Below are 16585 nucleotides of genomic sequence, written 5' to 3'. Positions count from 1 at the left end.
ATTTCTTTCACTGGTGGTGGTGGTTGTTTTTGTAACAGATATCTCTACCTCAGGGGCAGTGAGATCCATTTGCTATATAACTGTGCATCGGAACATTAGAAAGAACACAACACCCTGCCATCTCAAGCTCTTTGTTAAAATTGCTCTTGCCTGTGACGCTCAAAAACAAAAACCCAGAGGTCTAGGGAGGGCAGGGCAAGGACGGAGGGCTGGTGTACAATGCTTAACACGGGCACCTTATCAGTGCATAGGCTATCAGCCTTCCCCTACACCGCTCTCACACTGCCAGTCCCCACTCAAAAGCCTGCTGTGGCTCCCCATGCCCCGGCCCTGAGTCCTACTTCCATCCCTGAGATTCGGGGGAGGAGGTTCTACAATATTTAATCTCACTCTGCCACTCTCCTGAACTGCAACTGCTAAACCCAGTATGTCTGGTAAAACCTCCACACACCCTGCCTCCCCTATCAGATTGTCTTTGTTCTTCCTTTCTTCTCCAAATCGCAAGCTTTCTTCCACAGCCCAATCTTCGCCTCTCCTCTTCACTGATTCTGATTATGCCACAGGGTGACATCTTCCTCCAAGCTTGGTGCTTTATTAAATCCTTCACACCGGGATACATTGTTTTTTAACTGCCTTTAATGTGCCAAATTCCCACGATCTCAGACAGCATAACAGAACCAGCATCTCATATGACCACCCAGAAACATAGGCTTTCCTTTACTCCTTAGTTCATTCCAAACCAGAGTACGCACAGAAAGAGAAGGGTTTTGGTTTCCGGGTTTTTTTTTTTTCCCCCTTAACCCTGAAATTTCCATAATGCTCTTTGTCGAGATCTTCTGTACACACAGATGCACAAGTACACACACACACATACAAACACATAAAACCCAAATCCAATAAAAATCAAATTAAAAAAAAAAATAGGTTAGGCAAACACAAGCCACTAAAAAGTGCAGGAAGTGGCCAATTTTTATTATTCCTTTTAAATGCCTGAACAATCTTACTGCAAATCATATCTTTATTTAAAAAAATGTGATCTACTCAATGCAAACCCCAAAGGGCACTTTGGAGAGAAGCCAGGCTATAGGTTTATATTCTTCCCATTTTCAAATAAAATGCAAAAGAAAAAACTAGTAATCATTTTAATGAGCCTTTAAATAAATTATTGGCTAGAGCACACTGCAGTAATTTATACAGGGAACCAAATACATATATTTGCTGAGAAAGGGACTTTGTGACTAAAGAGTGAATTTCCAAGAATTACTTTAGATTCTTTTTCCTTTAAGTGATTAGTTTGAGTTGAACCACACTTCATATCCGTTCCATCACTGGTCACACTTGCAAAGGCAGGTGGAAATCTGTAAAGCAGGGTCTCTCCCCTCACTGGTCTACCCCCTTCTGATTTCTTAGTTCTCCTTTATTTGGATTCCGTGGCCCCCAACAAAGTTTGACGCTTTCATTCTTGGAAGGTTACTTTCTGGATCACTTTTTGTATATACTAAGAGGAAAAAGGTTTGGACATGGAATCAGTAAATGAAGAAGGTTTGGTCCAAGATCTGTTTTTCCTTTTGTCACTGCTTCCTTTCACACATTTCCCCATAAACGCTGCTCTAGCCTCTTGATAACTGTTAACTGATGAGGCAAGAAAAACGAGGTGGTTGTGAATTAACAAGAGTGGGACCATTTCTCTCCATCAGCAGAATAATCCATCTCCCACAGGCTGTCAGCAAGTTTGGTTTTAAGAGACAAAGAAGAAGATTGGCAGGGGAAAGAAGGTGGCAGTGTGCCTCCTGGACAGGGCAGGATGTGAGGCCCTCGAAAACCCAGGGTTCTGGGAGGTGCAGCCTCCCCTCCCCTCAAGGAAACTGAGAAGCAGGCAGCCCAGCAGGGGAGGCTTGGCAGCCCCAATGGTCAGCACAGAGGCACAGCCAAGGAGCCAGTGCACAGGGAGCCCAGATTCCAGTCTGTGATCATAATGCCAGCTCCGCCTCAATAGATACAACCCTCCCTTCACTTTCTGAAGCTTATTTCCTCCAATACAGTATTATGTTTCTCATTTTATCCTAATTTTGCTCCCAAAGGAAGGGATAGGTAAATGATCCTTTATGCCCATTTTACAGATGGGATAACAGAGGCTTAGAGAATTTAAATGGTTTTTCCCTATTCCCATAGCTAGTTAAGAGAAAGGGCTAGACCAGAAATCCTAGTTCCTTCCCCAGGGAAGCATCTCGTCCCCAGGGGAGCCAGCCTCTTGTTTCTTGGATACCCGTTTAGCCTGGAGCACAGTACTCAACCATTCTGTCTTCCAACATGCAAATGGCAGTTTGGATTTCAAGCCCTGGGTTTCTCATCCAGCTTCATCTGAAACAGGATCCCAGTGGTAATGTCCTCTGGACTTTGGGCCAAAGAACTGAGAAGCTATGGATGTTTATATGACCCTGCAGCTAACACACACATCAGTGAGACAGGTGGGGAGTACATATCCCCAGCTGTTCCCTGCTTGCATTCACTTGCAGCAGGGGTTTTCTATCACATCTGAGTGCCCCAGCTGTCAACAGCCTGTGCGTCTGTAGACAACACTGGATTAGCGGTCAGTAGACCCTGTCCCAGCCCTGGCTCTGCTGCAAATGATGTCATGACCTGGGGCAAGTCCCCAAGTGGTCCCTTCTGCTAAATGAGAGCTGGCAAAGATGATCTCTGGGGGCCCTTTTAGCTCCAATGTGCAGCGAGTCTAAAATTAAATATGAGTAAAAGTGAGTTAGGTGAGCACATTAGACCACGGCAAGTGACCAGGAGCAACTAGACCTCAGCAGGTCACTGGCCTCTCGGTGCCAAACTTTCATCATTTGTGAATGGAATAATGACAGTACCAACATCACAGGGTTGTTGATGAAGTATAAAATGAGTTAGTTCACATAAAACGTTTAGAATAATTTGGGGCACAGAGTTAACTCTCAAAAAATGCTAGCTGCTTATCACTGTTATTATATTATCATCACCACTGTCATTAATACCACAGACACTTGTTACCTTTGGAAACAGAAAGGACCATCAGGAGGGACCTGTCTCACTTGCTCTTTAACACATGGCTTATTATACACATTCTGTGAAGGGATAAAGCAGGGCCCACGGCGATGAGATGCCTGGTTGAGGGTGCACCAAGCAGGTGGCCACGAAGGAGGAAGTGGGATGCAGCAGAGCCTGTCCACTGGCTGCTATCATGAGAGTATCCTTACGCCTGGGTGCTCCAGAGAGAGAATCTCCAGTTCCCTCCCTTGCAAGAGGAGAGCTGCACACGCCTACACGGGACAGGGACATTCACGTGACGCTGCGTCAGCCCATGCTCATGGAAGCCCTCTGTTGTGCCACTGAGGATGCTGCTACTCTGGGTCACAGCAGCAGAGCCACTGAGTTATAGGAAAGCATCCACCTTCTGACCAAGGAACTGTAACTGCAGAAAAGAACTTTCTAGCCTGGATGGAAGGGCTTAGCTGGCCAACATGCATCCCTAAAACCAAGAGCTATGGGGATCGCACCTTTCAAGGTCTACTCAACTGGCTGTGCATTAAGCCCAAGGTCCACAGATCATCACATACCACCATGCAGCCCTCTGAGAGGCACCGTCCAAATGGTGACCATCCAGACAACCCAAGCTGGAAGGAACCTCAGGAAGTATAGGAGCTGATCTTGCCATTATACAGATAGGGAAATGGAGGTTCTGAGTAGGGACTGGCTTACTAAAGAACACAGGTACCCAGGGGCTGAAAGGAAACAGAGGTCGTCTTCTATTCCTACTCTAAAGGTCTTGCCCTTCAAAGACACAAAATACTACATGATTCCTTTGAGTCAAAGGGAAGTCTCTGTGAGCCACACTCAGCTGATCTCTCCCACAGGTCATCAAGGCATCACTGGAGGCCCTCAGTAAGAACACCTACTAAGTGCTATCCTTACCCTGTGGCCCCAAAGGCCGCTTTGCAAATACCAGCTTTTCATCTGGAGAATCACTTAGAACTCAGAATATGGCACACGACACCACCTGGATGCAAGGAATTGAAATGGATTTTGGACCATTTCCCAGGCCCCAAACTCCCAACTCCACATCCTAGCCTATCTAAAACACTTCAAAATGCAAAAGTCTCACAGGAAAATATGCAGAAAGAATCAGGAGACAATGGGAAGGATGTCATAGCTGCACTGGGCCCTCATCCTCGCAAGCAAGCAGTGATCTGGAGCTCCTGAGTGTAAGGCCCTTTGTGGAGTGGCTGCTGATGTCCCCACCTGGCCCCTGCTACTCACTGGCACCCCCTCCCTGGCCCTGGTATGCATTTGAGTTTGAGACTCCAACTCTATACACACAGCCATTTTTTCTGTGCATGCTGTCTGCCCAAACTGCACACTATTTTTTTTAAGTTTATTTATTTTGAGAGAGACAGAGACAGTGTGAGCAGAGGAGGGATAGAGAGAAAGAGAGAATCTCAGGCAGGTTCTGCACTGCCAGCACAGAGCCCAACGTGAGGCTCAAACTCACAAAACCATGAGATCGTGACCTGAGCCAAAACAAAGAGTTGGAAGCTTAACTGATTGAGCCACCAAGTGTCCCAGACTGCACACCTCTTTTTCGTTAATTTTTTATTAAGGTTATTTAATTTTGAGAGAGAGGATGAGAGGGGCAGGGAGGAGCAGAGAGTGAGACACAGAATCTGAAGCAGGCTTCAGGCTCTGAGCTGTCAGCACAGAGCCCGATGTGGGGCTTGAACTCAGGAACCACGAGATCATGAGCTGAGCCAAAGTCGGACGCTTACCCAACTGAGCCACCAAGGCGCCCCTGGACTGCACACTTCTAAAAGCAGGAAATTCCCCTCCAAAACACTTTGCTCAGAGCTAGACATTTAACAGATTGCTGAACAGCCTGAAATTATCTTTCTACATTCTCCTTTTTATGATTCTGACTGCTTTGCTTTAGTGTAAGAGATTTTAATATCTGTGAATGGAAAGTGTTCTGCCCCAAAGCCAACTCTCCCTGATCCTCCAACAATCTCAGGAGACATGGTCAGGGAAAGCAGGAGGCCAATAGTTTAAAATTCTGTGTTTTGCTTTCCTTAGAGGTTTTCCCACGTGTCAGAGAGCTCAGGGTTATGCTGCTGTATTAAGAGAATGACATGGGAATAACCAACATCCGACCACGTTCACAATGCCTCTTTAGTAGCCTGACAGAAACGGCTTGCTTGTCAGAGAAATCTGACTGGTAATTCCCACTATATTTCTGCAGGGTAGCCTGGAAGCAATTATCCTTCTCCATGGTAAATCAATTAAGAAAGAACGGTCTAACACTCTCCTCTTCTTCTAAGAAACTGCTAATTCTCTCACAATAATGGACAGAAAACCCCCAGAAGCAGAGTGAGTCCTATGAGGGTGCTGACTGTACTCTCCTGGTCTTCATACCTGTGCAAGGGCAGTCAACTTCCAGGTCAGAGTAGACAGTGTGGCCCATGTGGTCAGACAGAGGTGAACGGGGATCCACATTTTTTTACAAAAAACAAGGGGCTCACCTGCCTGAGCTTCAGTTTTCTTACTTGCCAAATTGGAATACAAGTGCCAGGGTCTAGGGATTAAGAGCAAAACTTAGGATAGGGTGTAGAAGTGAACTCAGCCCAGGGCTTGGAACTTACAAGGAGCTCATAAGAAGTAATTATCCTGTTCTGATAGCAGACCTTACAGCCTCCCCACACCCCACACATCTACAGAGGCATACCCACCTCTACCCTGCAGTGATTTAGTCACATTCCCTGGCAGTCAGAACTTCCTATGCTCTCTGCCATTTCCAAAACACTGTTTCCAAATCTGCAGGTGGCAGTCACTTTTGAGCCAGAGCAATTAGACCATAGCAGGCCTACATTTCCCTATCCACTTAAAGGTTTGTTCTCTAATAGGCACCCGTAGGAGCAAAACCCCTCTCTTGTGGAGGCACAAAGCCTTCAGCATGTTTGTGTTGTACAAAACACATGTCTGTTAAATGCAAGCTTGACCTTGGCACATGCCATTCTGCATGGACCAGAGGACAAGAATGAGCTGACAGTAATGAGTTCTAGAAACCCAGGGACACTTGTCTCCTGCGAGTAGCAGAAGCTATGAGAGGGAACTCAGACCCCACCAGAGCCCCTCCTCTGGGAGGCAAACCTCACATGTGCCTGTTTCTAGAACTAACACACTGCCAGGCTCAGACATCATGCAGGCAATGAGCTATTTGGCCAATGGCTGGAGAAAGGCAAACAGGGAGGAATATGGAATTCACATCAAAAACAGTCAGGACAGGTCAAGGTCATTAAAATAATGCTGATGCCACCATGTCATATGACAGCCTGGAACAACGTCAACTGGAGTAGCTCCCAGCATTTCATACCAATACTCCCATGTAGGAAAGACTAGTAAATATGGCTAGTGTAAATCTCAACTTCCTTAGGGAGTCCACCATTGCTAGATGTATCCTGATGAATCTGTCATTCCTTGTCCTTATCAATGGGAAAGTCGTTGCAGACCCACCAATTACAAGTAACACAGCCTTGGCGTAATTGACATAGAGCTATTTCCTTATCTCACCTGCCTCCTAAAGTGTCTGGGAGGACTGGAGGTTATACAGATGAAGTTATTAAAATGCAACTTAGCTCAGTAGGTACTCAATTAAGGCTAAGATGATTACTGGTAGAAGGAGACTGTACACGTATTAACACTTCTATTTTCAATCTAACGGCTTATTGGCTATCTGCAGTTGGAGATTTTATGTCATCACCAAAAGCGTTAGAAAATCAACAGCTATATAAATACAAGCACAATTTACTGTTTTGCCAGGGGCCACAGATCTCTGATGTTCTCACAGCCTCCAAGGAAAGCAAGCCATCTGTTAAATAAATAACTCACTAAGTAAAGAGCAAGTGTTTCCACAAGATTAACCGAAAATCTGCTGGATTTTTCATTGGCTGTCAGTGAACATGGGCAGCTACAGATAATTCAGGCACTGGAGAATCAGAAGATCTTGCATAATGTGAGCTGAGATGAGAATCCAGAGACCACAAGTTTAAACTTTAAGACATATTTAAGAAGGAAGCAAAACCAAAAATTGAATTACAAGGTCATAATGATTCAGAGCACTAGAGCAATAAAGAAACAAATCAGAGAATTTTCATCTAACTGAGTATTTATGTCTAATTGTCATTTTGCCTATGTGGCTGCTTAACAGTAGTTCTGGTAAACTGAATATTCTGGTTAAAAGAAAGCCACCATGTAAGTATTTGAATTGTCGGCATCTAGAGGCTCAGAAGACAATCAAAAACACAATAAAATGAAACAAAATCTAATTTCATCTTCCCTTGGATGATTCAGAAAGCACTTCAGGATCACATAGTCTCCTTATGAATTAATTCCTACTGCCATTTAAAAAAAAAAAAGTAAATAAATCCATGGCAATAGCCGGTCATTTGTTTTTCCCCAATCTGTGTGAAGAAAATATCTATGCTTTTAACTTTCTGGGCAACAGTACCTCTTAAGTGGGAATTAATTGTGCTTTAATGGTGTTTCTCAGAGAAGACATACAAAATAGGTCCAACTTTTGTTAAGTGGGAATGAATTCCCATGAGAAACTGCTCCAGAGAGCCTGTGGGGTAGACGGCACCTCTAGGATGAAGAAGTGGAGACAGCATCTCTACTCCAGTAGTCTCTCAATCCTAGCTCTCTGTTCTTTCTGACCCCAGCATCTGCTTTCACCAACTTTGTTCCCTGCAGGTCTAAGCACATCTAGGCTGTAGCAGGGAGAGATAAAGAAGTCAGAGGTCAAGAAAAACAGCAAAAGACCAAAGAAGACATTAATAGAAACCCAACAGGAAACAGACTTGACAGATGACCACCAAAATGGATGCAAACAGGTGTGACCCTCCACATCCCACTTGGGAGAATCCTCATGAGAGGGCTGACCTATCATCTACGTGAAAATATGATTAATTCTGTTGTGGTCATAGGTCAGAGATCAGTGCTGAAGGGCATCTGCTACATGACAAATGACAAACCAGTTCCTGTTTCTCCCAGAGCGCACACACCCTGAGATGTGATTCCATCTGACCCCACGTCACTTGTGGGAAGCTTTATACTGCAAGTCATGAGACCAACTGGCAACGGAGCCACCAACCAGCTGAGTGACCTGGGTGGACATTTATCGTCTGTGGGCTCCAGCTTCCTTCTTAATGAAGGGAGAAGGGCAGAGACAGAATTGAGACACATCACTTCTGAATTGATTGGGTCCAGTTTTATCATGTGTCCATCATGGACAGGGCACCAGCTTTAATCGAAGTCACGAAGCAACTGCCCCAAGCTTCCAAGACAAGACTAGACTGTAAATTTTAAAATACTAGGCTGTGACTGCATAGAAAGAAAAGGTGCAAAGTGTGGTCTGGAGAAAAGAAATCCGGACTGAGAATCATGAGTCCTGGCCTCTAACTTGGCTCCTTTTTTCACCCAGTTATGTGGGCTTTTTGGCTTCTGTCTTCCTGTAAACGTCATCTGTAAAATGATTACAGATAAACGATTCTTAACTGAGACTCCACGGACATCTTTGGTCCAGGGGTGAGATTCCAGCTGTTCATAAACTGCTAAAAACTGTTTTCCAGTTTTATGTCAGGGGCAGGTTTTAAGAGAAGAGATCTAGAGTTTTGATCACTTTCACAGAAGCACTGCAGTTCAACAACTATTAATAACTCTTTGTATAAATAAAATCTATGATCCCTTCAGCTCTAACGTTCAAGAAGTCACATGACAATACTGAAAACTGTGTGAAAGACAGACTTTGGGGAAAAGGAAAGACAAACGGCTCCACTAAAGCCAGCAACGGGTATCTAAACAGCCCTCCTGATGATCATCTGAGTCCTGGCACTTGACTGGTGGGCACAGTCTCAGGTCTGGGGCTCCCTAGCTAGATCGTTGGGTATCCATCACCAACACTGAACCAGGTGTCACCCATTCTGCTTCCTCCCTTTGCTGGGGCTGTGGAGGCAAAAGTGAGGAGAAGAGGGGGTTATGAGTTCTCGTGCTAAGGGTTTGAGTCAAAGCTGTTCTGCTTTGAGTAGCATAAACAATCATCAACCCCGCTTGGTCTCCACCAGGTTGGAATCAGAGATCAGGGACATCTGCACAATGGGTTCAAGCTCACCCCTGCACTTATTCTCACTAAAGAAAAGGCTAGAAAACCACTGGGGGAATGCAAATCAGATCACAAGAGATCTTGGCAGTGCCATTTTTGTTGGGAAAATGAATAAAGTTTTACACCATTAGATGGCCAATGGGACTAAGACAAGCTCTGTTCTCTAGCTTGGAGACCCCTCTTCCAGGTTCCTCTTGCCCTGTTTGCTGCGCAGGCAAAAACCCCCACAGATAGAGAAGCTGACAACTATAAATTACCCTTCCTGCTTGCATTCGGCACTCAGATCTTTGGAGAAACGGTCCACTGGTATTAAAAAAATCTCTGATCTACCAAGATCTCTGAGCACCTCTTGGTTTTTCCGCCAGCGTTCCAGCCTGGTTCTGTAACATATTTGGTTCCCTGACCAGGAAACCCAACTGTGCTGACCCGTTGTTGCCACCGGTTTGGGAGAACAGCGAGGCGGTGACGGCACAAGGAATCGCAAGGGAGAAGACACGCCCTGCTTGACTTTTGGCAGTGTCCTGCTCAGTTGCCTCAGGCTGGCTCTGCTCTGCCATTCCGACTCAAGGAGACTTGGCAGGTGAGGATCTGGACCCGACATCAGAACTGGTAAGACTGGGGCTCAATCTAGTGAGGCCCACTCACAAGAGTGGAAGGGGGACCTGATCAGTCCCCAGACACTTCAGTAGTCTCACAGGTAGAAATTCCGTGGGAGGGAATGTAATAACCTCTGGTGTGTATGTGAGTGTGAATGTGCAACTCGGTCTAGCTTGCCTGCCAAGTTCGATTCTGTGGCTCCGTGGGTGGGCACCCTTAAGGTCCCCAAAGCCCACAGAGTCTGAATGGGCCCGTCTGCGATTCTGTGGTGAATGGCACAAAGTCTTTGGTGGCATCAGAATAGTTTCTAATCATAAGTCACAAAGCTGAGACCGTTACGGCTAAGCGTCACCTAGGTTCCTTCGGGACACGGCCAGACAGGCATCTGACTGATCTCCTCATCAAAGGAAGCACCCCTATCCCTCTGTCTTTGTGACTCTGTCTCACAGGAACATTATGGGGTCAGGACAGAGCAAAGAAGGAGTTTTTGGAAGACTATGAAATTAAGATAACCCCTGGCATGTTAAGGACCCTATGTGAGTTAGAATGGCCCACTTTTGGTGTAGGAGGGCCCTGTGAAGGAACCTTGGATGTCCCAATGGTCTGCTGCATCTAGCATGTTGTCTCCAGGGACCCAGGTCACCCTGATCAATTTCCATACATCGACTGGTTGAAATTGCCCAAAATCCTCTGCCTTGGGTGCGATTCATCCATAGCAAGCGGAGTCAGGCAAAGGTTTTAGCCACTTTATCCGGAGACTCACCCAGAGAGCCAAAGAAGCAACCCACTGCTCCCCTAGTGTTTGCAGGAGACACGAAGGAAGATCTCATCCTTCTGCTACCTTATGACTCACAGGGCTCCCTCCCCCGTCTGTCTCTCCTCCACCACCAGTACCACCCATTTCTCCTCCCCTCAGGGACCCGGAGAACCCTCCTCCACAGGGACCAGTGACCAGATTGCATCCTCAGCCAGGTGCAGGCGCTCTCCAGATGTAGGTCCATATCCACGGGTACCAAGAGTCTGTACTCCTGGGGATCAGAGCAGGGGCTGAGAAGCCCATAAATATGCCCAGCAGCAAGGGGATTCCCCCGGGGATTATTATAAGAGAATATGCGAGGCTTACACCCTGTTTGCTCCAGAGGCACAAAAAGGCCAAAACAAAAGGACGGGGAAGGTCTAGCCACCAAAAGCGGGGAGGCCCAGAACCTCCTTAGCAAGGGGTCAATGAGCCTACTGCAAGGGGAAAGGACATTAAAAGAATAAGTGTCCCAACCAGGGAAAGTCCCAGAAACCCAGCCGGTATCAGGAGGAACCTCAAGGGGACCTTATTGGTCTGGCTGAAATAGAATCAGACTAAAAGGGACACTGACTCCCTCTCCCTGTTCCTCTGCCTAATAGATGTGAGGGATTCTCCCTCATTTCCCAGGTTAACAGCTATAATTGGAGCCAACTGTGGTTAGTCTACCTGGGGATGGAGACTTGAAGGAATATTCCCAAGCAGTTGCTGCTTCTGCCTTCCCCTCCCCCTCATGTTTCTGCACCAACTTGGGTGTGGTCCTAGACCACCCTCAGTGCCTCTGGCACCATTGGTTCCTCCTCCCACCCTCCAGGTCAAGGAGCAAAGTGCACCCTCTAGGACCACCCATTTCAGATACCTCCACTGGTGCCCCAGGTGAAAATTGACAATGGGGAAAAATTGATGGACTTTTAAGTGGACGCAGGTGAAACATATTCAGTGTTGACACTAATTTAAGTTTGTTGGCCCTGTCTTTAAAGTTATCAGCAAAGGTCAAATAAGCTCATGTTATCTCTGTTGCAATTTATTAATGATAGTTAATTTTGTCTGTCTCAAAGTTTTCATGGGTAATTGTTGAGATAACTTTCAAGGTCCTTAGTAACCTGAAACTTTCCAAATAGGATGGAAATGCTAAAGCTTTGATTACTGAACATAGGTTTGTTTTTTTAACTTCATATTGCTGAGAAATTAAGGCTATTTGGACCTATTGGAAAACATGCTTTGTACTTAATTGGTTCATGAATTTACCATCTAAAAAAATTCTCATTGTAAACACCTCTCAGTTGGTTACTAAGTCCTCAATTGGAGACTAAAGTTTCCTAAGAGTTAAAATTCTGCTAAGTGTACTTAAGACTGATGGAAATAAGGAAAGCAACCCTGTATGTAGGAAAGTAGGAGGTATGTAAGAAAGATATAAGGAATGGAAATACATTTTTGTTGAGGGTAGAGGAAAGTAATTTTGTCCTAAATGAGACTGGTTATTTGGAGAGAAATAGCTGTAGGACAAAGTCTGAAGGCAAAGGAAAGTTGTAGAAGGTTGAGATAAATGGAATTTTAAAAGTACACTGGTATAAGGTTAAAATTCTGCTTTTCTCTTTCCTCAAATGGCAAAGTTTTCTTGGACTGTTGATCTGCTCTTGGTAAGACAATGCAACCAAAGGTTTATTTTCCAGGAAAACCAAAGTTTTATGTGTCATCTTTATCAGGTCTTTGATTACTTAGTTAAAACTTTTCAATGTTAAAGGAGCTAGGTTTCAGTAACAACTATATAATGCCACACACTCACCTTTAGAATCTTTTACTGCCACCTTGGTTAAATAAAGTTTTAAGGTTTGTAATGATCTGTAATCCTATTTAGAATGGACTTATAACTTCCTAAGGTTTTAACAAACTTCCCGGGATTTAAATGGCAAATGAAGTCTTTTGACCAATTACGCCCTTTTATTTGGGATACTAAGTTACTTGGAAAGGCACTGTCGTACGATGGTAAACCTTAGGTTGTACTGCACAGGTAATGCTGTAACTGCCCAAATATATATGCAATTCCTAAAGTTTTAATGTTTTGGTATAAGGTCATCACTTAATATTCTGATTACTTGAAGTGTTATGTGTCACAGAAATAACCGAATTTCTTTGTCAATTGCATCATAATGAACTCTCATCAGATCTTTAACAATGTCTATTTCTGAGATTTTGTCATTTATAATTGTTCTTATTCTCCCACAAAACGTGTTTCTTCTTCAAGGAGATTTATAAAAAGGACTTTAGGGACAAATACAGGTATTTGACGTCTTTAAGATTAATACTAAAATGGGTAAGAATTTCCAGAACTAAAAAGCTGCATTCAAATTGAACAAGAATTAGGAACATGGGATTAAATGAACTAAGGAAGATTACAGTTTTGTGATTCTTGTTGAAAATATTGCTTGTCCTCTGATGTTTTCTCTTCCAGATTAAGGAAACTTTCTCTTAAGATATCTATGACATACAGAAATGTCATAAAATATTCATTTGTAAACTGAAGCATTTATCTTTTCTCTCTACATAACTCCCCTGAAATTCAAAAACTCTCAGTGAGTATTCTTTCTTTCATGGCAATTACAGTTGTTTGCATAAGTTCAATAAGAATCTGTTCATCTTGTAACAGATCACCATTGGAAATACTGGTTATTTTACCAAGGCTTTGACTGGAATGTCATATTTGAGAGTGACATTCATAGACTCAGATATGACCAGACAGCTTTAAGGAACTAAGGTTGGCTTTATGAAACATGGGGCCATAGAGCCCCTTGGAAATGTTGGCCTGATACCTTGCTTACAGAGTTCCCAGCAGCCTCACCAGGTGATGAAAGAAGGTCACTTCCTGGCAGGTGCAGGAACCTCAGGATATCTTGGGGACCTCATAAAGAGGAATTTTCCCAATTGTACAGGTATCGCAGGCCTGTCTGATGGCAAGTATTTGGCTTGGCTTCTGGCCTGGAGAGGCTACTAAAAGTTCAACCAAGAGATTCCTGATAAAAGGTTCCAGCAAAGCAAACTTTAAAAGATCCTCACGATCAATCGCTATTGGTGAGCTTGCATAAATAATTAGGCCAGGATTGTTAAGACTGGACTTGTTCTACAAATGCATTGGTCTCAATTTGGCTATCTCTAGAAAGGCTGGGGCGGGGGGGGGGGGGGGGCTGGTTTAGAGAGAAAATAAAAAGACTATGTTTCAACAATGCACCGTTAAGGATGTTAAATTCTAGTTCTGACTGTCTTTAAATGTTTGTTGTTTGCCTAAACTAGACAACTTGAGGTAAACTTCAGAAAAATTGTCACAGTATTTCGTGTATAGACAATCTTCTGTGCTTGTTATTCTGTGGGGATAGTACTAAGACCCTATGGGCATATGATTATTTAAACAGCTAGAAAACAGGATGGATCTCTACATATGCAAACCATATCTTCCCTAAACCTGATCTGACAGTTACCAGAAACCCGCCCCTTTTGAAGACTTGGAGGTGGACTTCACAGACACACAACCAAATAGAGGACTCAGTTTCGGGTATCACCCCATGGTGATCACTCCAGAGCTAAGAAGGCCAACTCAGAGGAACCCTCAAACTGGCGAAGTGATCCAGATCCAGTCAACCCGCCTAAACTGACCCTCAAAAAGACACTGGCCCCTGAGATCTCCAGCCCTGCTCCAGCCACACCCCGGAAGCTGGCTGGCCTGCGCATGGCAAAAGCCTGAGGAATCAACGTGTGGACTGAGCCCAGGGGTTTGGATGCAACTCGGCCAGCCCTTGCCCCTTACTGGTGTCATAGCCCTAATCTTGCTTCTTGCTGTTGGGCTAATAGGGACTGCAGCAACAAGCTGGATGTGGAACGGATGGCAGACTCCCTGGTAACCTGACAAAGCCAAACAAACTCCCTGGTAGCAGTGTCCCTCCAAAACAGGCGAGCCCTCCACCTCCTCACTTCAGAAAAAGGAGGGACTTGTGTCTTCCTGGGGCGGGGCGGAATGTTGCTATTTTGTAAACCAATCAGGAATCGTCAGGACTAAGGCTAAGGAACTCGAGGAAAGAATTCAATGTAGACAACAGGAAAATATCAGTCAATGGAGAGGATGGGATCTCACAGACTGGGCATCCTGGCTCCCTGCCCTGGAAGGGCCCCTCCTTTCCTTAATTTTACTTGTGACCATCGGCCCCCATATACTAAATACCCTGGTACGTTTTACTGAAAACACTGTTGCTCGCCAAACTGCAGCAGTATCTTAGCCCTCCGAGGGTACCAACCCCTAGAGCTAAAAAGTGATGCTTAATAAAAGATTTTTAAAAAGGCATCAAAGGGGGGAGTGTTGGGAAAATTAATAAAGTTTTACACTATAAGATGGCCAACGGGACTAAAATAAGCTCTCGTCTCTAGCTTGGAGACCCCTCTTCCGGGTTCTTCTTGCCCTGTTTGCTGCACGCGCAAAAACCCCCACAGATACGGAAGCTGACAACTATAAATTACCCCTCCCACTTGTATTCGGGCTCAGATCTTTGGAGAAACGGTCTCCTCTGAGCCCACCGGTGTTAAATAAATATCTGATCCACCAAGATCTCTGAGTGCCACTTGGATTTTCCACCAGCGTTCCAGCCTGGTTCCATAACATTTTCAGCCTTTTAGAAACACTGAAACAGCCTTTTAGAAAGCTGGTATGTTTATAGGGGCTCGGCCTGCCTAAGTTTCTAAAGAGCAGTGCCTTCCTAGTTGCAGTAAGATCACCTCTTCCCAGAGCCAACATATTACACAGTATTTATTTTCTAAAACCATCCATTATTCCATGGAATCCAGGACCCTTCCTCCCAATGGGTCTCCATGACCAAGGTCTGGCCTTATATGATCTCCTCCACATCCTGGCTATTGAGTCCATTGGAAAGTCAGAGAGCCAAGGGGCCACCGGAGCCAGGTCTGCTCTCTCCTGCCTCAGCAGCTGTTCTAGATCAAGTTGGTGAATCCAGGAACTGCCTCTCCTTCCCTCGGCAGAAACAGACTCCCCGTTTCCAAGGCGCTGTCTGAAAACAGACCAGCAAGAGGGCAACTGTGGAAGAAGCCAATTCAAGAAACAAGCATATCCATCCTCAAATCACAAAGCTGTTACTCACCGCTGTCTGACTTTAGGCTAGAAAATTCGTATCTTTGAGCTTCAGTTTCTTCATCTGTAAAATGGGGACAATAATAATGTCTAGCGCATAGATTCGCTGTGAGCATAAACGAGATAAGGCATCCCTGGCACAGAGGAACACCTTACTAGTTATATAATTTTACTGTTGTTGTTGAAATTACTAGTATTGAGGCAGTTGTTAGAATTATAAGCAGCGTTTGTGATGTTCTCCTTGGTATATCAAGCGGGCCCTCTCTGATTCCACGGCTGTGGGTTTTCTTCTTCACTCCTGGCCGCAGGCAGCCCTACCACAACTCCCCATCCCCAGGGAGCGGTCAGGACCCCTGACCCCTAGTCTTACCTTCCTTTTGTTGGTGGGATTGACGTAGAGATAACTGAGGACAGTCTTCAAACCTACTTTGTCATTCAGCTTTTCATAGGTGGTGCCATAGTCTGTTGATCTGCAGGTAAGAGAGAAACAAAGGGAGAGATGTTTCACCAAATGGGAGATTGTATTCAAGGGAAGCCAGGCTCTCCTTCAACTCGCACCTTTGTTCCCAAATCACAGGTGTGATTCAGAGATAAAAGGCCCCATTAATTTTAGAAGAGCAATTAGACCACTGCATCTACCTAAACTCAGTCCCCTTTGCTCCCAGCCTTTCTCAGAGACCTCCTTTTCTGCCCTCTGTGAGACTGTGGGTACAGGTTGCTGCTGGGGACTTCCTGCTCCACCTTCAGCCCAGGGACCTTCAGTCCCTCTTGGTGCTGTGCAGGGGCACAAGGAGCTATGTGCAAGGCCAGACAGCCTCCTGAGGTCACTGGAGTCCAGCCAACCTCATGCCCCCTCCACTGAGCCTGAGGCTCGGGACCC

The 16585-nt window shown here is 45.1% G+C and overlaps 1 protein-coding gene across 1 annotated transcript in view; it reads right to left on the bottom strand.

Moving 5' to 3' along the window:
- The window catches only part of SORCS3 (sortilin related VPS10 domain containing receptor 3), a 594679-nt gene that overhangs the window by 319907 nt on the left and 258187 nt on the right, over window positions 1-16585 (bottom strand). Inside the window, exon 3 of the mRNA XM_019459374.2 lies at window positions 16076-16175. Coding sequence (XP_019314919.2) covers window positions 16076-16175 — 100 coding nt within the window. The remainder of the gene's footprint in view (window positions 1-16075; window positions 16176-16585) is intronic.

The sequence above is a fragment of the Panthera pardus genome, unplaced genomic scaffold, assembly GCF_024362965.1.
Source record: "Panthera pardus isolate Hobbes unplaced genomic scaffold, ASM2436296v1 HiC_scaffold_22, whole genome shotgun sequence".
Taxonomy (NCBI): Eukaryota; Metazoa; Chordata; class Mammalia; order Carnivora; family Felidae; genus Panthera; species Panthera pardus.
This window is presented reverse-complemented; position numbering and strand designations above follow the sequence as displayed.